At 33.2% G+C, this 21,990-nt stretch overlaps 3 protein-coding genes across 5 annotated transcripts in view; all 3 read right to left on the reverse strand.

Annotated features, from left to right (window-relative positions):
- Positions 1-942: 942 nt before the first annotated feature.
- Positions 943-4,336, reverse strand: LOC148615578 (uncharacterized). 2 transcript variants are annotated; one of them, XM_088581947.1, is made up of 4 exons: positions 4,198-4,298; positions 3,703-3,752; positions 2,267-3,209; positions 943-1,417 (listed from the first exon to the last, which is right to left on the reverse strand). In XM_088581947.1, exons 3-4 carry the CDS (start codon positions 3,196-3,198, stop codon positions 1,072-1,074), a joined length of 1,278 nt encoding a protein of 425 aa, XP_088438073.1. In that variant the 5' UTR covers positions 3,199-3,209; positions 3,703-3,752; positions 4,198-4,298; the 3' UTR covers positions 943-1,071. The 2 variants fall into 2 exon arrangements, with proteins under 2 accessions (XP_088438073.1, XP_088438074.1); XM_088581948.1 differs by lacking the exon at positions 3,703-3,752 and having other exon boundaries at positions 4,198-4,336.
- Positions 4,337-10,653: 6,317 nt separating this feature from the next.
- On the reverse strand, positions 10,654-14,871 carry LOC148615579 (leucine-rich repeat transmembrane protein FLRT3-like). Of its 2 annotated transcripts, none has more exons than XM_088581950.1 (3): positions 14,776-14,871; positions 12,380-13,324; positions 10,654-11,756 (listed from the first exon to the last, which is right to left on the reverse strand). In XM_088581950.1, the coding sequence occupies exons 2-3, from the start codon at positions 13,306-13,308 to the stop codon at positions 11,402-11,404; spliced, it is 1,284 nt and encodes a 427-aa protein (XP_088438076.1). In that variant the 5' UTR covers positions 13,309-13,324; positions 14,776-14,871; the 3' UTR covers positions 10,654-11,401. The 2 variants fall into 2 exon arrangements, with proteins under 2 accessions (XP_088438076.1, XP_088438075.1); XM_088581949.1 differs by having other exon boundaries at positions 14,699-14,849.
- A 3,256-nt stretch (positions 14,872-18,127) lies between these two features.
- LOC148615580 (ubiquitin carboxyl-terminal hydrolase 25-like) overlaps positions 18,128-21,990 on the reverse strand; it is a 33,371-nt gene continuing 29,508 nt past the window's right edge. The window contains exons 23-24 of the mRNA XM_088581951.1: positions 21,184-21,370; positions 18,128-19,913 (exon numbers count right to left, since the gene is read on the reverse strand). Coding sequence (XP_088438077.1) covers positions 19,729-19,913; positions 21,184-21,370 — 372 coding nt within the window. The 3' untranslated portion in view covers positions 18,128-19,728. The remainder of the gene's footprint in view (positions 19,914-21,183; positions 21,371-21,990) is intronic.

Here is a 21,990-nt window from a genome sequence, read left to right on the forward strand (position 1 = left end):
ATGTATTAATTTCAGAAAATGACGGTAAAATTTTCTACAATTTATCTATAAATTCCTGTTTGTACATATTTTTAGGCCAGAGAAGTTTTATTCAGTTTGCGCCGGTGGAATGTTTTTTAATCTGCTCAAATGTGTATATTGAAATGCACTTGAAAATTAATTGTGGTCTAGTGCCATCACTGTGACGCTTAACTATGGTAGTATGCAATCGGAACTCCTCAGCCTTTCTAATTACACCGATTTTTTTTTTTTTTTTTTTTTGGTTTTGTTTTGTTTTTTTTTTTTTTTTGTTTGTTTTTGTTTTGTTTTTTTTTGTTTGTTTTTTTTTCTTTTTTTTGTGTAGCGGAAATGGCCGATTAGTTCCGATTGGAGTATTTTTCTGTCCGGAATATTTTCAATCCAAAAAGAGTTTTTGAATTTCATACATTGAATCAATTCAAAAATAGTTCGAACCAATAAATAATTTAATGAAATACGAAACATAGTATGTACACTGGTGATCACAGTTTTCCAAATAAAATCTGTAAAATAAAAAAAATCTTTTATTATGCCTGTTTTGTCATTGAGGCTCGTAAAAGGGTTTCCGGAGTCTTAACCTACCACATCATTTAATTATCAAAGAGGTAAAGTAGTATAATTATCACATTTGAACTTTTAACTGACAAAGCTAGAAAATACGTCGACTTCTTTTAGAACGAGTTTTTTTCAATTACATCAACGTAATGTCTATCTTCATATTTGCAGTGGCAGGTCCAAGGGCCCAGGGGGTGACACCCCTCCTTTTTATGAAAAAAAAATGTCATTTCATGTGTTAAATTGACAATGAATGGTAAAATATGTCCTAGCACCCCATTTTTCTGAAGAACCCTCCTTTTCAAGATGCCTAGATCCGCTCCTACAACTTGGATATTTAATTGAAATTAAAATTTTAAAATAAAAAGATTGGCAACTTTAAACATTTAATTCGCTTGAATTGTGTAGATTCTAGTTCCCTTTGGTAACCAGAAAGCGTGAATGTAAATATTCAGTGAAATTGACACGAATGTTTAAGAGTTTAAGAATTTATTCTTTCTAACCATCACTGGCCTGAACCTTGTCTACTGCAATAGAAAATTCGTTTTCAACAAGAGAATCGTCCTCGTTGGTAGAAACTGTCGATGAATCTCTGTTATCCTCTTTAGTTCTTTGACAATCCACCTTAGAATAAGTTACAGCCCCATAACTTTTACTTTTGAATATACAAGAGAATACATTGCGGTTATGGTAGAAAGCCAGTCCTACAGCTGATACTACTAGGCAGGTCGACAGAAGTATTAACAGAGCGAATATAACATGAGAATGCACAGAAAGGCAAACGAGGTCTTTCTCAGATATATCGAAGATGTCTTTATTTCTCATTTTGGCTGGAAATTTGCACCTGAAATGCATATAGAATTATATACAACCACAGGTCAATTCTGGCACTTATAACAAAATAGAATATGTTGGCAACCCTGACTACGCGAATAATTCATATGACTTTATCAATCCAACTGTTGGTCGACTACGTATCTTTCGTCTTACGTGAATGGAATTAGTGAGATTAGATACTAAACTTATTGTAGGGATTCTATCTTTTTTTTTAATCATGTATCAAACTTTAATCATAAGTAATAGATTAAAGAAAAAAGTGTAATTGTCATGTGATTTTTATTTGAGATAGGAGCTATGGTAGCTAAATTCGGTCCCATTATTTAGTGTCAAGTTGTTGTTCATCAAGAACTTTTGGCTGATAACGAAAACACGCTGTTTCGGAGCTTGATGATATGACGTCATAATAACGAGTTTGAGAAAAATTAAAAGTGGAAGTCTCTGTCAAAAACCTAATTTTTCTAACAAATTGAAAAATTTCTGAGCAAAGCCAGTGATACAGAGATTAAAGAATGGTCTTTTCAAATAGAGACAGTATCCTTGAGTGATATTACAATGTCAGATCGTTGGGGTTTTGACATGTATGTTTCTGATTTTTGCCATTTGCCTGATTCTTACAAACTTACACTGAAATACCTTGACAATTTTCCACCGACAAATTATTTTCATATTTTGAGTAAAAATATGAAAGAAGGACAATATATGAAGAAGGACAATCCATCAGATTTTAATAATAGTCTAGTCTGTTATGGAACAGTAGAAAGAAGTATTGGGATATTTAGCTTTAAAGTCCCTACCTATGAGCTAAGAATGGGTTAGTACCTACAATGAAATGGTGATATCTGGGTTAAAATACCTTAATGAGAAATTTGTGAATTTGAGTTGAGTTTTCTGTTCCACCAACCACTTGATGTTACAATCACAGTGCCAGGGGTTATCATCTAACTGTATTTCACTGAGACTCTCTGTATCAAATGGCAAAACATGCGGGGGCAGTGTTTTCAACTTGTTTCCTTTAAGAGAGAAAATTTCGAGGCTGAAAGCCATTTTCATAATGTTCTCCTTTATAGAAACCAAACTATTGTGGTCGATGTATAGCTTCTTTAGGGCTACAGACATCGGTATTTCCCGGAGAGTTGTCAGTTTATTGTATGACAGGATGAGGATCTCAAGTTCAGACAATCCCTCCAAAGACAAGGCATCGAAAACACGTAAATTATTATAACTTAGATCAAGGTATTTAAGTCTGTATATGTTATCAATAGACAAATGCTCCAATGTTGACAGGGAACAGTGGGAGAGATCTAAATATTCTAAGGTTGGAAAACTATAAGCAGTAAATGTTAATCTCTCGAGCGTACCAAGATGGTTTCCTCTCAGAATCAATGTATGTAGATGTTTGAAATGCCCTATCTCGTATTTAAACGTTTGAATATGAAGTGAAGACCCAGTAATCTGGTTGTGCGAAAGGTCTAACATCTTCAGATTCTCAAACGGATCGAGCACACCTCGGACGAACGTGTCAATCTTGTTATATGAGAACGATATTTTTAGTACTGATAAAGGGTGGCTTGTGTTGACGAAGGACACTGTTTTTATGCTATTTTGTGAGAGATCTAGCTCTGTGATTGTTTCAGAATTATGGATATAGTTAGGTATCTCTGCTAATCCTTTGTTGCTACAGTCTATAGTATTTTCCTTTGTAACACACGAGTCTCGTGTTAAAGTTCCATAGATTAACGAAGAAAAGACGATGACACCACAGAATATACATCTGTTTCCATCCATCCCTTGCTCGTCTGAAATAAAGAATGAAACACCATACTACAGTGGCTCATTATGAAGAGTACCACAGTAATAAACATTGCTGTGAGGTGACTAATTTCCGGGATCTTTTTCTTTCTTGGTTTGGTGTATATTTCAAAATTATGGTAATATGTTGTTTTAAATAAGACTAGGTTGAATGGTTGTGAAATAATATAGCTAAGTGTATGAGTCGGGAAGTTTAAAACTGATACTGATATTAGGTATGGTAGACAATTTTCGTCCGAAGCCATAAGGAATGTATTTGTTCAAAGTTGCGCATTGGAAAAGCGTCACATTTCGGGAGGTCTCATGTTTAGGTTGCAATAAACACAGAAAATAAATCAACTGACATGTTACATTAACAACCCGACTCCGTTTGTCCTTCCTACAGACACGCGTAATGGTTTCACCTCCGATGTGAACCTGCAGGCTACTGATGATAGAAACAACGTAAAAGAAACAATTTATAAACATTTATATAGTTACCGGGTAAAGAATTGAATTCCACAATATGCCAGTAGGTGGAATTCAGTAATCTGAAATATACATGTACCATTTGAAGTCCTTTAAAAACAACAGAAGGACTGACTACGGCGCCCCTTCCAATGGCGTTTCGCTTTCTGAACTTATCCCTTAATGTTAAATTTGACAGATATAACCATGACAACTTGGCAAACGCAGTTAATTACATAATTAAAATATAAATGGAGGGAATTAAAGGTTTATGAAATTTCGCAATTACTTTAATTGACACTAGTGAGTATTATGTCAAGAATTTCGGTGTTTTTAACTTTTTGTATATATATTTTTTTAAACAGTCTATTTTTACTGGCTATATTCGCCATTCGCTTAGCAATTTGTGTAGACGTACGGATTACAATAAACTTTTATTTTTGAATAACTCGTGTTTTTTTTTTTTTTTTTTTTTTTTTTTTGGTTTCTTTTTTTTTCAATACAAGTAACTAATTAAATGAATCATACCTTGTTTTCGGTAATTCTATGGTCAATGGACTTCGTCATATTGTGATAATCAGTTTACCATACAACGGTTTACACTGAACTTTATCAACATTTTTTACGATTACCTAGCTGTTATCTTAATATGGAAACTCTTAAAAATAGATAAAGTTGATGATAGATATAGCAAGGTTTTATTGATTACTAACGCTATAAAAATGACGCCTTTAATTTACCCGCGGTATTCGCTATTTCTCAATTTTGGCATGGACTGTTGTAGTTAGACGAAGAAAAATGAATTACGAATGCTCAGTGTGATCAAAGCTGTTGTGATGCAGTAAAATTCTATATGATTAAGCAAAAAAAAAAATCAAATATAATTAAAATTGCATTTTAGCTTAAGTAAATTGATTAAGTCTTGATATATTTTTAAATTTAGCTAAATAAAGAAATATTTGTAATTTTGAATAATACATGATCCGTGACAGGAGACTAAATAGATTTGAATTCTTGGGTACTTGCTTAATTGTCTTGCAAATAATTTATGTAAACAACTGACACTTTATTGCGATAGGTAAAATGTATTTAATTGCTTTAGATAATAGTGTCCATTGGTTAAGGAACATTAAATTAAAACCGTATTAGGCATAAAAGATAACGCGTAAATCTTATATAATTAGGATTTATGAATATTCGAGAAGCCGTATACCATGTCGTCAGCCTGTCCGCTCCGATCGTACCAAGTTTCTAAACATTACACCCAGTTGAACAACTGTTAGGCATTTTGAATATTCTAGAAGCCGTATACCATGTCCTCACCCTCTCCTCTCCGACCATACTTAGTTTCTAAACATTACACCCAGTTGAACAACTGTTAGGCGTTTTGAATATTCTAGAAGCCGTATACCATGTCCTCACCCTCTCCTCTCCGACCATACTTAGTTTCTAAACATTACACCCAAGTGAACAACTGTTATATGTTTAATAAACCTAAATAAAACAAATTCAAATAATGTCAAAATAATTCACTATGCCACTTTGAGTCTCGAGTTCTTCAAATGCCTGGGTTTCTTTCTTCAGTGTAAAGTATTTCTCATAAAAATAATAACGTTTGAAATAAATGAAATATCCCACCGCTGTGACCATCAACGCTGCAGTAAAACTAATTACCAAAGTACAAGTTAGTTTTTACTTTTAATGGGTATATGCCAGTTCAGTGTCGGATGCTTTTAATATGTTCTTCCAAAAAAAAAAGTCTTGCAGGATGTGCACATCTACAATTAAAACGATATCTGTTCATATTAAAGTAAAAATAACAATAATATCGCGTCGACCAGAGACTAATGCTGAGGTTAACCAGTTTTATACGCATGTAAACTATGTTTTAATAAAGTGTAATGATAAAAAAATAACTAGGAAACACGCAGATATAATCAGAAAAACATGCCTAATTCTTGATGAAGACAAGTTCAATTGTATCTAATCAATTCACTTTATCCTTTCAGATTATAAACCAAATACAAATAACCAATTTATATTTTTTAATTACTTATATCAAAGAAAAATCATTTCGTACCACATTCTATCGGAGAGTAAAGTATCATTCCCATTGTATTCAATGCGTTTTAAACTATCAGAAAAAAGGAAAAAAGGATTCCTTTAGACAAATTTACTCACATCAGAGAAAAAATGTAAAACTTTCTGTATCCTGAGTATTCAATAACCATCTCATCTCACAGTTACAATGCCACGGATTCTTGTTCAAACTGACCTAATTTAATTCTGTAGATATGGAAAAAAAGCGGAAAAGTGTCGGGTTGTAGAGAACGCAAGTTATTGCCAACCAAAGAAAGAAACTCGAATCCAAGAAGAGCCGCGAATGCTCCATCTTTTATGTGTTTCATTCCATTGTAATCCATTTTCTGTAACTTATAGATCTTGTTATTAAAGTTCTTCTACTTTTCTGGGACCACAGTAAGAAATGTCTAAATATTCTAAATCTGGAAACTCATGGAAAATGAATAGTCCTCTAACGAGCCGAGATCATTGCCCCGCAATATAAGCTTTTGGATATGAAACATGTTAACGTGTAGTCCCTCGTCATTTACTGGAGAGTCTTTAATGTTATTATAGGTAAGATCAAGGTATAGTACATTTTATTTGTAGCTCCTCAATGTTTCTAAACACCTGATACTGAAATGTGACCATCTTATTATGCGTGAATGAAATTCTTTCCACTGCATAAGTGTCAGATTTATTAAAGTTAACAGTTTTAATGTTGTTATGAGAAAAATCCAGAAAAAGTAATTGAGTCTGGTAAATCTTTCAGATCAGGTACAGATGCTAGATTTCTGTTGTTGCAGCCCAGGGTATAAAACTCGACGTAATTCTAAGTTGTGAGTTATCAAGTAATATCAAGAATATCAGGGTTATTCTACTTACTAAATTGTCCATTCTGTTCTCTATTGACAAACAATTAAATATTTCACTGTTGGCACAAAGATATTTTGCGTCTAATTATATATTGATTTTTCAATCCTGTATGAAATCTAAAGACCAAACCATTTTGTTTGTATGTTATAACGTTTTATTAATATCATTTGTTTGTTTGTTTTGTTTTTATTATTTTTTTTGTGGAAATTTCCTAACTCCTCCTATTCTAATGAAGCTTGATTAGAAGGTCTTTGATCATCTGAAACCGTCGGACCCGTTCAGAAAAAAACGAAAAAAAAAATACCACTTGAAATGGGTTGTGATGTGATGATGATGATGATGATGATGATGATTGTACATATCTGTGAGAGCCAGAGGGGAGCCACGGACGTTAAAGCGTTACTGATCAAGGAGTCTTCAGTTGGCGTCCATCCAAGTTGGACAGAGTTGATAAAAACTTCCTCAGACCTACGCAGGGTACGTGAGTAAGTCTGAGCGCTAAAGTTACACTATACAAATGGGGTATAGGTGCACTGTTTTGTACACAAAACTGACCCGGTCTAATTTTGTAAAACTTAAAAATAAGAGGTGAAACTTGGTGGAAATATTGATTGTGGGTAATAGAGCAATCGTACATAAATAGATGCAACACTTGTGGAGGTAAAGAGGTGGAAAATGCACGCTTTAAGCTATCCGGAAAGATTCAGGTCATCACCGGATTGGATGCTCTTCCCTGCACCAACAGGCTGTTTTTTTCAAAAATGCAATATATATATATATATATATATATATAACGTCTCAGAATGTGACGACTCTATTTGCTACACTGCTCCATCGGATCAACTTGATACAGGGAAGATATATAAACGTATAGAAAGGTCTGAAAATTTTTGGTCGTTTCCACCGCGGGACTCGAAATCGTACTGCTGTGACATCTATGGCAACATCGCCTGCAAATTTGACAGTTCTAACATCGGTGGTGAATTTTTCATACCTTTCTATATATATATATATATATATATATATATATATATATATATATATATATATATATATGGTGTGAATATTTTGAAGTTCTCCAAGATAAAAATATCGCCGAGGAACTTGACGATGCCTGCACTTATCCAGGAGACTGTAATTGCCGAACATTTGGGAGAAGACAAGAATAATTGCTGCCGTTGATGATGATGATGTTTTTTATTTGGATTTTGTAGAGACATCATCAAATGAGTATTCATCAGAAAACAGTCAGCTGATTGACGTCCTATAGTTTTCATCTGATGATGATATCCTATTTGATTCTGATACAAAGTTACTTTTAAACATTCTGAAAATGATTTTGAAAGTCAACTATTGTCAGAGTCAGAGTACGCCAATGACCATGCAGGTGAATCAGCTAGTGCAAGTTTCATTGATTCCGATGAAACACGACCTCCAATTGCTTTTCGAACCAGTTTCTATGACTCGATGATTCTAACACAGACTGATTCTCTTTTGCCTTCACCTGAATCAGAATGTACATTTTGGCAGTGATTATTAAACTTAGCCTCCTATCGGCTATGAGGTGAGTTGCATAGACACTGCTCTTAAATTTATGATCTGATTCTAGTGATGAATTGGAATTTTACCTTCCTCCCTTGATTATTCCTGAAGATGGTAATAAGCTATGTGATAGGGATTCTTCACCTCATAATATCTTCAGCTATATCAAGCGTAGAAAGGGAAACCAGTAAATTCATCTTTAAATATTAATAATGGCTACTCTTGATTTTAACTAAATATTTTTTTTTATTTTGATAACAAAAAGCTTCATTATCTCATTTTCTTACTATTTTAAGAATTAGCTTTATTATCTCATTTTCTTACTATTTTGAGACAACGTTTTATTGTCTCCCTTTCTCACAATAACTTATTAAAAATTTTAGTTGTATATTAACAGTTTGATTCTAGTTATGAATAAGACTTTCACATCAAACCTTTTGATTATTCTCATTTTTGTACGATCTTTAAGAATTAAAATCACGAACAAATGAGCAGAAAAAGGTACACTTTTTATTTGTATTTATACAATAATACCATGCCAACTTACTTTTTCTGGCAGTTTTTAAGTTCCTGATATTTTAGAAAACCTGTTTTTGACAATTAATTTTGGGAAGGCACCCAAAATTTGTTACGAAAACTGATGTATCTTTTCAATATGTTACCATGGCTACATATTTTTATAACAAAATAGAAAAGAATATCTATCTTATTTTTATGGATCTCCATAATGTAAGATTTTTAAAAAATATATACTTTTTTACAGAAAGAAATGTTGGATTTGCTTGTTTAAGTGTCTCAATAAAGCTTTATTTCCACAAATAGTCAAAAGTTATCTGCAGTGACTTATCTAAATAGTGGAACCTAACATTGCAACCCACTTGCTAATAGAAAATAATAGAAAATACTCGGACCGAATTCACCGTTCAGGTCAATTTCGAAGGTTGGCATCCTATATACTGTTGGTTTCTGGTAACAGCAATGCTAACATAATCTCCTCACGGAGATCGTGCGAGACCATTTATTAGGAATCCAAAGTCTCGCACGTTTGAACGACTTATGAAAAAAAATACATTCACACGACCAAAATATACGTTTGCACTTTTTATATCAGGGTTGAATAAAAATTAGAGCCAAAAATGCTACTTTGTCATAAATATAAGGAGAACGGATATCGTTAATTTGTCAAAGAGACAAAAACCCCTCAAGGATGAAAAAATGCCAGCTCGAGGCCAACCAAGGGTATTCATTGGATGAATGTTAATTGTTTGGTTGTTAGCTGATGACGGCGACATTGTTTCACCTTCCCCTGTAGGTTCTCTATTAAGAAACATCTCCATAGTCTTGTCAGTTGGCTTGGTTTCAGTACGATTTTTATGTTTCCTCTATCTGTTAAGAAAGAGTAATCAAGGGAACCAAGGTTATAGCGGAAACCAAAAGAATGTAATCCAGGGACAAAGACCAGACATGGAAAATTGACATACAGAACAAAGAACACAAAGTAACTAAAATCATACATACAAAGTAACAAAAGTAAATGAGCAACTCGGACTCCACCAAAAACTTGGAGCATGGACCAGGTGCACCGGTAGGGTAAGCGTCCTCTGTTTTTCTAGAAACACCCACCGAGTTGCTCATAAAAAGTCAAGTCCGGAGTAGACAAATGAGGGAAGGAAATCTATGACCCGTTGAATAAATCAGTTCTCATGGTGCTGATGGATACACCATAACGATCCACGAGTTCATGATAACGACCATAAAACTTCTGTAGTGATGACTTCAATCTTGTAGCAACATAACCTTGTTCCAGAAGCCTATTTGTTATAGTTCTAGCGCGATACAAAAGGTCTGCGTAGTTTCGGCAAGCTCTGGCATAACGTATGAGTTGTGATATGAACACTCCATACGCAGGAGCCGAAGGGATGTTGCCACAGATGAAAGGAAAGTTGACAATTCTGAATGAAAAGTCATCACGTATGTCGTAAAATTGGTCAATAGTTTTCCTTCACCATTGATTTCTAAGTTTAGGTCAAGATATGAGGGTGACTTCACAGTGTTTGTAGTAGCCTTTATCTCAAGTTCTTTTGGGTAGATGCGATGTATCAAATCCCCGAAATTAGGATTGTTTAAAGATAATACGTCATCTATATAGCGGAAACTGAGATTGAAGGATCTAGCCAAACGATATTCTTTCTTTCTGATCAGATCAGCTATACGAACTTCACCACGATAACATGCGAAACCTTTTAGAGAGAGTGAACGATGCTATCGAACTAAACCGAAACTTTACCAAAGTTCTGAGAGAACAATCAAGAAGAAAGAAATTATCCATATCTAATGAGAAATCCTTACCGTAAAAAGAATGAGTAAGTATAATGATGTCAATATTGGAACATTCAAGATAGTTATTGTAGAATTATAAAATGTTTTCTAGAGTTGCATAAACTTAGACAACGGCCATTTTTATACTGGAAAATGGGAGGGGGGATTATTATGAAAACAAAAATATTACAAAATTTGAATATTTTTTTTTATTCATCCACGGACAGAAATATATTATGACTCGATTTTTACCTCAAAACTTAAAGTGTAGATTAATATTTTTAAATATTTCCGGCTACTGCAACTCATCATTTGCCATACGGATTGGTTGCTAGATTTAATAGGAGTTTGTCTAATACCAACTAATATAATGATTCGAACACACTAAATATGTAGCAATACAAAAAAACATACACATATTTTATATAGAAAATGACACATAGCATCTCAAATATTCCTTACAAATATGATACACTTGAAAAGTATCTGTCGAATCAGTGAGTTGAAAGTAACATACCCGTTCTAACTTTTAAAACCATATGTCGGAGGACTTGTATTAATCTGGTAAGTTTATCAAACAACGGACCAAATTATATCTATTTTTTTTTACAAACGATTAATGTGCATTTTAAATTTTACTTGCACTTTTACCAGAAGCGAGTTTCCGACGTCGACGAACGTATGTAACGATGTCGGTGATGTCAGAAATATTTCCCTTTCTTCAATATATTTAGTTTTCCCTTTATTTTTTTTTTTATTCTATGTTTTTAGAACTAATCAAAATGAATAGACACCATAATAAGAATGGATGATTCACGAATTTACAGGATATACAATTAGTGTTTCGAAAGCTCATTGTCAAGCTAGACAAATTATTTCAGTCGTAAAATAGGGAAATATATTTATATTTAAAAGATATTTTACAATGTCACAACTAAACGTTAAAGTAATGCACTTGTCTGTTTTGTCCATTATCCTCCACTGCCGTCGGTTCTTGCTCTTCGTTGTTCATCAACGATTGGTCGTCTGCCGATGTTATAGTCACACTGGTATTTTCATCTCCGTCATCATTTTTGTAAACCGCTATATAGTCTCCCCCTTTATCTTTAGAGCATTTGAAATAATGGCGTTTAGAATAAATTAAAAATCCCACCGCTGCCGCCATCAATGATGCAGCAAAGAACATTATTAACATAAATATTAGTCTAGAATATTCGTAGCTACATGTCAGTTCGCTCTCGGAAGTTTTGAATATGTTTTTCCCTCTGAGTCTAGAAGGATGCACACATCTGCAAAAACAAAACAAAAAATACATTAACCAGTTTTAGTTAATTAATAAAAAAAAAAGAAAGAGTAATTGAAGCAAAAGAAAAAAATAATAATGTGTCTTGCACATTACTGATGAAGTATATTTTTTTACGGATATTATTGACTATACAAAGTTATTTAATAGTGTGGAGTCACGGTCGATTTATTCCAAAGTTTTGTCTGTGCACGACAAAAAAGAAAATAATTTGTTTTCAATATATAACAGTGGTAAGGGTCACCCTTAACTACCGGAAAGAATTAGCAGACTTCAATCGGACGGTGAAAGTACAACAATTAACTGAGAGGATGGTATAGCAGTTTGTTGCCCTGAGACGACTAGAATATTTTATTTTCATTCTTATTTACAATAAATCCTAAAGTAAGTTCGGCTCTTCGCGGAAGGGTAATAGCACACTAGGTCTGAGACATGTATTAAATAGATCAAAGTGTTACCTCTTCTTGAACCAATCGCAATATGAAGTGTAGAAACAGACATTTCGTACCACATTCTGTCGGATGGTAAAGTATTATTTTCATTGCATTCAATGTATTTTAGACTACTTTAGTATCAGAAAAAAAGGATTCCTTTGAAAAATTTACTTACATCAAAGAAAAATTTGTAAATCTGTCGGTATCACGACGAGTATTCAGTAACCATCTCATCTCACAGTCACAATACCACGGATTCTTGTTCAATCTGATCTCTTTTAATTCTGTAGATATTGAAAAAAGCGGCAAAGTGTTGGGTTGTAGAGTACGTAAGTTATTGCCAACCAAAGAAAGAAACTCGAGTCCAAGAAGACCCGCGAATGCTCCATCTTTTATGTGTTCCATTCCATTGTAATCCATGTATAGAGTTTTCAGCGAAACCGAAGCTTTGATTTTCTTTAACTTTTGGATCTTGTTAAAGCTTAAGTCAATGATTTCTGTTTCTCCGATTGGGAAATCAAATGTTGTCAAAAAATTGTGACTCATATTGAGAAACTGTAGCCTCATTAAATTTACGAGAGAAAGTTCCTCGACTTTTCTGAGACCACAGTAAGAAATGTCTAAATATTCCAAATCTGGAAACTCTGTCATAGAAAATGAATAGTCCTCTAAAGAGCCGAGATCATTGCCCCGCAATATAAGCTGTTGGATATGAAACATGCTAAGGTGTAGTCCCTCGTCATTTAATGGAGAGCCTTTAATGTTATTATAGGAAAGATCAAGATGTAGTAGCTCCTCAATGTTTCTGAACACTTGATGTTCAAATGAGACCATCTTATTATGCGCGAATGAAATTCTTTCCACTTTATTAGTGTCAGATATGTTAAAGATTACATTTTTAATGTTGTTATGAGAAAAATCCAGAAAAGTAATTGAGTCTGGTAAATCTTTCAGATCAGGTACAGATGTTTGATTTCTGTTGTTGCAGTCCAGAGTAACGTCTTGGATAGAACAAACGTTTATATAACTCGATGTAATTCCAAGTTGTGATTTATCAAGTAATATCAAGGATATCAGAACTATACTGCCAACGAAACTGTCCATTCTGTTCTCTGTAAACCTAGATAAAACAAATTTCACTTTTGAGCTAATAAAGACCAAATTTTGAGTGAAAATGAAGGGTTGCTTACCTGTACGAGTTTAAGTTTTGTTTGCTTCTTTTTTTACGGGTACGTCAATGTTATCATGGTTTTTTACGGGTATGTCAATGTTATCATGGATTTTTACGGGTACGTCAATGTTATCATGTTTTTTTACGGGTATGTAAATGTTATCATGGTTTTTTTACGGGTACGTCAATGTAATCATGGTTTTTTTTACGGGTACGTCAATGTTATCATGTTTTTTTTAAGGGTACGTCAATGTAATCAAGGTTTTTATGGGTACGTCAATGTAATCATGGTTTTTTACGGGTACGTCAATGTAATCATGTTTTTTTTATGGATACGTCAATGTAATCATGTTTTTGTGGGTACGTCAATGTAATCATGTTTTTTTACGAGTATGTCAATGTAATCATGTTTTTTTACGGGTACGTCAATGTAATCATGTTTTTTACGGGTACAACAATGTTATAATGTTTTTTTTTTACGAGTACGTCAATGTTATCATGGTTTTTACGGGTACAGCAATGTAATCATGTTTTTTACGGGTACAGCAATGTTATACTGTTTTTTTTTTACGGGTACGTCAATGTAATAATGTTTTTTTACGGGTACGTCAATGTAATCATGGTTTTTTTACGGGTACGTCAATGTAAGCATGTTTTTTTTTATGGGTACGTCAATGTCATCATGGTTTTTTACGGGTAGGTCAATGTAATCATGTTTTTTACGGGTACGTCAATGTCATCATGGTTTTTTACGGGTAGGTCAATGTAATCATGTTTTTTACGGGTACGTCAATGTAATTATGTTTTTTACGGGTAGAGCAATGTTATAATGTTTTTTTACGGGTACGTCAATGTAATCATGTTTTTACGTGTACGTTCATGTAACCATGGGTTTTTACGGGTACGTCAATGTAATCATGTTTTTTACGGGTACGTCAATGTAATCATGTTTTTTACGGGTACAGCAATGTTATAATGTTTTTTACGGGTACGTCAATGTAATCATGTTTTTACCGACACGTTCATTTAACCATGGGTTTTTACGGGTACGTTCATGTAACCATGTTTTTTTTACGGGTACGTCAATGTAATCATGGTTTTTCACGGGTCAGTCAATGTTATCATGGTTTTTCAATTTATGTTGCTTACTATTTTTAATTCATGCGTCTTCAAGTAAATATATGCATGTCACAAGCGAACAATCGGTGTTTTTGGAGGGTAACTAAAATCATCGTTTGTGTGTTTTTGTTTATTTTTATTTTTGTATTGACAATTTCTTTTTTACAATTGTGGGTACACTGTATGTCCATTATCAATAATTACTTGTGCAGTTCTTTGATGTCTGTAAACTGATATTGACGCAGAACACAACTTGCATAATAACAAAAGACGTCACTTACCATAAATTGAATGAAGATGTGTGACTGTATACACAATGGTCCTAATGAACTTTGTAATGTGTTATCGTCCATATTACAATGATATCATTGTTATTAATATGTGAATGATTAAATGAATCATTTCACATAACAATCAATACCTTGAATGATAAACAATATATACTTACCAAAACTTTCTGGTAAAGACGAAAACGAGCATAAATCCAGAATACATGGGTTTATCCCGGGGTCATTTTGTCACATGCATTGTACGTTCAATCAGGTTTTAGTGTCCTACAAACTCATATTATGTGAATTTGAAGAAAAAAAATGTTTTGTTTATATGATCTAAAACTGGAAACGTTACTGCCATTTACTTTGCCATTTATTAATATTGTCAGAAAATCATACCCCACCTACCACGTTTATCAGGTATATACATTGTATACTTGGAAAAATCCTATAAACCCGACCCAGTCAAGCATGAAGTTGCACGCGTTGTGGTGTTAGGCATACCCCACTCGTACTGGAAGTTAATGTCGTAGATCAACGGAAATCCCTTACAACATATGCCACATCTATATGAAGACATAACCAAAATAGAAATCAATCCATCAATTAATAGCTGAAAATTTTGTGAGGAAATTTTCTCTATCATTCCATTTGGTGAAAAATGGCTAAGTTACACGAAACAGGAAATTGACATACGACAGCACCCAAAATGGCTTACAACGTATGCCCCATCTGAAGCTACACACCAAATTAGAAATCAATCCATCCACTAGGAGCGAAGACAATTGCGGCGAAATTCGGACGGACGGGTTCCAATATACCACCCACTCGTTGAGTGGGGTAAAATAAATGCAAGATGGCCGGAAAATAAATAAACCCATTCTAGTCGCACGTGCGTATATGTATGTAAGTAGGCAGCTACCCTACCCTGACTAGAAAAAAAGCTTTTTATAAGCATTTAGTATTTTTGTAAAAAAGGTGGATTTGATTTAATAAAGAAGACTTTTCGACGACCTGAGCATGTCTTCAGGGTAACTGTCAGGGCATTACAAATCTAAAATAGTCTTTCGATTGACGCCTCAGTGAAATAGATCAAAATGAAAACAAATGATAATTTGATTAAAGCTATAGAAGTAGAGTTTGTGTGACATAGAGACAAAAGGTAAGCACCTGTCTGAATGAAGAAATTTAGTGGTCGGGTTTGGTGATGCACTACCATTTGCACTGGAGGGGTTTTTGGCCCTTGTGGAAATCGTATCTATAGGTGTAAAATTTTGAGAATTCCAAAGCGGGAGATTTCTCTCTCAAAACTTTCTAAAAGCGGGAGATTTGTCCAGGTATTGTTTTCGACTAATGTTTTTGGTCTTTAATAAGTGTCATAATGATAGATATTGCCTATAAACCACAGGTTCCAGATACTACGTAGTTGGAACGATATTAAGCCGAACAACTACTAAGAAAATCCCATTAGCGAAAGATATTGAATTCGCGTCTTGGGATTTTCACATTAACAGGAGATTTGTTGAAATCGGGAGACTCCCGCTTAACATCTGGTAGCATAAACATAATTTCAAAGATTACATAATTTAACATAAATTTGCATTAACCATATCTTAAATAAAATTGAAAAATCACGATTAAAATTTATTATAAATTTTGACAAAAATATCTAGATGCTTAATGGATCTATCTAATTCATTTAGATGTTTTTAGACAACATCTCTTAGAGATGAACACTAAAAACCACCCAGATATTTTAAGTTTTTAGGTTTTTGATTTTTGAAAATCGTGTCTACATCTTGAGAAGATTTTCTTATGCTGATGTATTTGGAAATAATTTTTGGACAGTTTCTTTTGTGAAAATGCTGAAATTTAACTTATAAATGTATTTTGATACTGTTCAACTATTGATCTACAGATTATATCCCTGAAATACACATTAGAAAACAATTCTCTATATTAGGAATGTTTCTAATGTTTTAATAAGTTTTACGAAATAATCTGGTTTGCGAAGGGTTTATAAGAAGTGTTCTACTGCCTATTCTAAATGGAAAACCCATCCCACATTTGATATGAACCAACACTAATAAGCGGGACACGCAGCACATTCAACGATGTATGACAATTCGGTGGTTATCTCATTAGCTTTTCTCATCACGTTTTTTTCTTCGGTTTTTCTAAAAAGAATACGATTCAAAACTTCGCATTGGATGTCCCTGACTAAAGTGACCTTAGTGTCACGTTAGTTTCCCATTCAGATCTAGATTTGTATGTAAAGAAGAGGTGTATAGGTGTCAAATGTACTTAAAATAAACTATACTGTCACATTTGTGCTTGATCACTAGGGGAGAGGCATATGTTTAATGTACATATAAACAACACATTGTTGGTATGCAACTTGTGTGTAAGGGACATAGTATCTTCGTCTTGTAAAACAAAATAATAATAAAATACTCCACAAGGTGCAGCATGATTTGATTCGGCTTAACAGTAAGACACTCCATGTTTAAAATGGTGTAAAAACACTATGTTCAAATTATTTTAAAAGATTTTTTTTACCTAAAAAAATTAAATTGTATGGTAAAATTACAACAATTAATTGTAAAAAGTATTTTTTTAACAGGCAGACAATTGGAAGGAAAAGTTCCATAAAAATAGTTATTTTTTCAATATTACAAGAAAAAGAGTCCAGTGACATTAATTGTCTTTTTGAAACATGAAAGAATATCAGTTAAGTGTTCTCTATGTAAATTTATAACACTTTTTTGATAGTCTGCAAAATAGTGAAATTCCCCACTGAATCCATATAAACATTGCCTTTATTAAGGGTCAACTATCTCAAAATCAACTTTGGCAACCTATGTCTTATACATTAAAATCCTGATGTTTGTTTATTCAAGGTCATCTTGCAGAAAAAAAAATAGGAAAATTTATCTACTAAAAATATAAGGTATGTACTACCTTAAAACATCAGAAAAAAATGTTGGTTTCTGGTTCCTACAGTCACATCACCCAAAATCAATACCAAATTTCCCATAGTGATATGGCACATAGTGGTATAAAGAAATCCATTCTTTATATTAGGTATGGTCTTAACATCAGGAAAATGTTTGTTTCTGACCCTATTTTTGTCCCCTAATTTCTAATTTTTAAAAAATCACAACACCAAAAACAAAATTCCTGCTTTCAGTATTTTTTTTTGACACATGATCTGCATGACAATGACAGCATTTTTGTGGTAATAAAAATTGTCCGACATTGCAACTCGATAATTTTCTGGACAGTGTGGCTGCTCCATAATTTTCTATACAGTTTGGCTGCTCCATAATTTTCTGGACAGTGTGGTTAAAAATTAATAGAATTACTCATTCATTTCTTTAATTTTCATTTCAAAAAACAATTGGCAAATATCTTTGTTTGCAAATTATCTTCGTAACAACTAAATAGTTTATACACTATATACATTTCTATTTACAGTAACTATGTACAGTAAAATAAATACGATTAGCGAGCCTTCACAATGGTAGCAAACAATAAATAAAAACAAATACATGCTAGTGATTCATAATAACAGAAGTAACTTAAGGAAGTAGACCTAGGGTAAGGGACACAACTCTAAAAATCATTGAAATGTTTGTATTTACCATTTTACATAAATCCCATGTAAGCATCAAAGTAACTTTGACTGATTTTATTCTGTTTCAAAAAAACGATTGAACGCTTTGGTGAGATTGAATATGACACAAACATATCACTGATTTCAAGAGTTATGCCCCTTATCCTAGGTCTACCTCCTTAAATCAATGTGAAGATTCTTTATCAACCTGTGTAACAGCCTTAGTGTATACCTTTCATTCTTTTTACTTCACAGGAAAGATGTATTTAGTAAGGCAATAAATTAGCTAAAACTAAGGAACTCCTTATAAAGTTGAGAAGATATCTTTTGATGTGTGTTTCACTCACATCTAAGTCTGACAAAACCTTACAGTACATGATACCTATGATGTGAGGTTCTCCACATCTTTACTGTTCAGAAAAAAGACTGGCAGTGTAACAAATACTGTAACTTCATCCTTAATTTCAAAACATATTTACTGCAGAAAAATTCCTGTATTAAAAGTATTCAAAAACTACCAGTAGTACCCCATAAAGGGGAGGATGATCTGTAACAGAAATAAATGTCATCCTCTTGGTACATGTGCACTAAGGCTAAATAAATAGTGTCTAAGTTACATGTGTATTTATGTCAAAAGATTAAGTAAAAATAATAATGCATGTTCTGAAGGTATAAAGTAGCAATTAGGTCCCTCAATACTGACCTTTGATTTTTGCAACATCATTCACCTGGGTCCTGAACCTTCAACTCTTTTTTTTAACTTCACTTAACACTTATTGAGGACTTTTGATTTTTTTCTCAAGAAAACTGTAGAAAAGTCAAAGAACTTTAGCTTGTGAAAGTAAATAGGAATCCCTAGTTCATAAATGTTATGTAAATTGTTTTTTTTCCAGCTTGAATACTAAAACCTGATGCTACATTTTAAATCCTCTGTATCATACTGCCTTTCATAAATACTTGGGACTGATTATCAAAATTCATTTAAAATGTACTTTCATGAAATCAATGATCTAGGGCTACAACAAAACCAAATGTTGATGAATTACAGTATCTGACCTTGATTCTCACTACATCTAGTAACAACCTTCACATACTGACCAGGACTACTTTATTTATTTGTGGAGTACCAATTTTCATGGGTAATCTGTCCTTACAGAACTAAGAAACCAACAAACAATAATCTCCATAGATGTGATAACAGTATCTTATTTCATGACCTTCTGTGTTTCTATTGGCAGGTTCTTGTCTAGTCTTCCTTTATCAGATTAATTGTGAAGTTGAGGATGCATGTTTACACTCGTTAGGATTAATGCCTTTTGTCTGGTCAATACTCTGTTACAACTTCTTCATTTACTCTGTAAAGCTTGATTTAAATATCCCGACTGGTTAGCTATTTCCATTAATTTGTTGTAGTCCATGTAAAGAATTTTAAGTTCAGAAGAAGTTACAGATGGTATTTTGATAACATTAATGTCTCCTGGTGGATCAAATAACTTGGATAACAAGTCTTGTAACAACTCAACTTTCTTTTCTGGAATATACAAGAAAGCAAGATATCACTATCAAATAAAGAATTACACAAGTAAAATTATTATTATCTTGTATTTCTGAGCTATAGTCTTCAGCTTTGTTGAAAGGAAGTACATTTAGGCCCATTTATTTATTAAATTTCTATAAACTTTATCTTATGAGACATTCAATGAAACCATACATGACAGAGGTAAAATCAAAGTGCTGTTAGCACTGGAGGTTTTTGATTGTTGTGAAAATAGTACTATACACACAATTTCACAAGACACAAAGATTATATGTAAAATAAAACTGTAATAATAAATTTGCATTTCCCATATAATTCAGAAATGATTAGAATGTAAATGTTTAAACTGGATGTTAACTTTTATACTGATTTCAGAGATATGCGTACCTATTAACCTTTGTAACAGTTCACGTGGGAGATTTTTATGTAAAAGCAAATTTTTTATGCAAAAATTTAAATTATTTCTTATTGAACATAGAAAACATAGTAATTTTCACCAAAAAACCTACCACAAATTTTACATTTAATGTGAGAGATTCTAAATTTTTCATTTATTTTGTGAGAGTATTACCCCTGATGTCAGAGGGTTAACAGGTATAGATACGAACTGTAGATCAACAGTTAAAACAGTATCCTACTTCACACACATTTACAAATATTATTTCATTTCACTTTTTTCCACAGTTTTTTTTAAACCAGTCTAAACTTGAAAAAAAAATAATTTGCACTCTGCTTAAGAAAATAATTCTTAAATAAATGATTTTTATCAATATGAATTTTCCTGCCAATATCATTTGGGCAAAATTACTGCTCTTGGCTTCCTGTTTATCAATTATAAAATCTGGATGAAAGGATAAAGATTAATGCAGTTGACTGTGTTAAATAGAACATATTTAACACATCTAATGCTTCTTGACACATTTTGCAATAAACCAAATTTCTGAAAAGCAAATTTATATCTAAACTTATCTTTCAAGGCTAAAATTTAGAAAAAGAAGTCCCTCAAATCTTCATTTGTTTTAAAGTCTAGATCTTAGTTTTATTTCCAGAAATGATAGAACATTATTAACCTGAATAATTGTCTGAAACATATTTAATGATTTTGAAGATTTTTATTGATATCAAAGAAATTAAATATAGACTATACATTCAGTGAATTGTTCAGACACAGTAGAGAAGTTCCTGACAAAAACATAAGGTATTTCAATCCTGAAGGATCAAAAACCCAAAAACTGTAACACCATAAGAGGTTTGAGAAACTAACCACATATTTCCTGTCCCAAGAATGAGCACCATTTTCCACGGATTTCTTCAGCAGCACTTTCATCGTCTTTGAAGCCTGATTGCAGTAGGCACAACAAACATGGCACAATATAATTGTTCATAACACCAATAGTTTCAGTAATATCTGCTTTGCTTTCAAACTGTGCAGCTAACATGTCATTCATTTGCTACAAAAAGAAACTAGAAAAATTGAGAGCAATGCCCACTAAATCTATACCCCCACTATCCAAAAACTGAGAGTAATGCCCACTAAATCTATACCCCCACTATCCAAAAACTGTGAGCAATGCCCACTAAATCTATACCCCCACTATCCAAAAACTGTGAGCAATGCCCACTAAATCTATACCCCCACTATCCCAAGAACTGTGAGCAATGCCCACTAAATCTATACCCCACTATCCAAAAACTGTGAGCAATGCCCACTAAATCTATACCCCCACTATCCCAAGAACTGTGAGCAATGCCCACTAAATCTATACCCCACTATCCAAGAACTGTGAGCAATGCCCACTAAATCTATACCCCCACTATCCAAAAACTGTGAGCAATGCCCACTAAATCTATACCCCCACTATCCAAAAACTGTGAGCAATGCCCACTAAATCTATACCCCACTATCCAAAAACTGTGAGCAATGCCCACTAAATCTATACCCCCACTATCCAAAAACTGTGAGCAATGCCCACTAAATCTATACCCCCACTATCCCAAGAACTGTGAGCAATGCCCACTAAATCTATACCCCACTATCCAAAAACTGTGAGCAATGCCCACTAAATCTATA

The sequence above is a fragment of the Perna viridis genome, chromosome 5 (assembly GCF_037379345.1).
Source record: "Perna viridis isolate PV_CMFRI_1.1 ecotype Kerala chromosome 5, ASM3737934v1, whole genome shotgun sequence".
Taxonomy (NCBI): Eukaryota; Metazoa; Mollusca; class Bivalvia; order Mytilida; family Mytilidae; genus Perna; species Perna viridis.

Bases quoted from the DNA above. Each gene is read 5' to 3' on its own strand.
- LOC148615578 (XM_088581948.1), bottom strand. From the start codon at position 3,198: ATGGATGGAAACAGATGTATATTCTGTGGTGTCATCGTCTTTTCTTCG. The intron at 1,418-2,266 runs GTATTTTAACCC...TATGCATTTCAG, and splicing joins TTCACAAATTTCTCATTAAG to GTGCAAATTTCCAGCCAAAA.
- LOC148615579 (XM_088581949.1), bottom strand. From the start codon at position 14,847: ATGGACGATAACACATTACAAAGTTCATTAGGACCATTGTGTATACAG. The intron at 13,325-14,698 runs GTAATTATTGAT...TGTTTTATCTAG, and splicing joins GACATCAAAGAACTGCACAA to GTTTACAGAGAACAGAATGG. The intron at 11,757-12,379 runs GTAAGTAAATTT...TTGTTTTTGCAG, and splicing joins TTTACAAATTTTTCTTTGAT to ATGTGTGCATCCTTCTAGAC.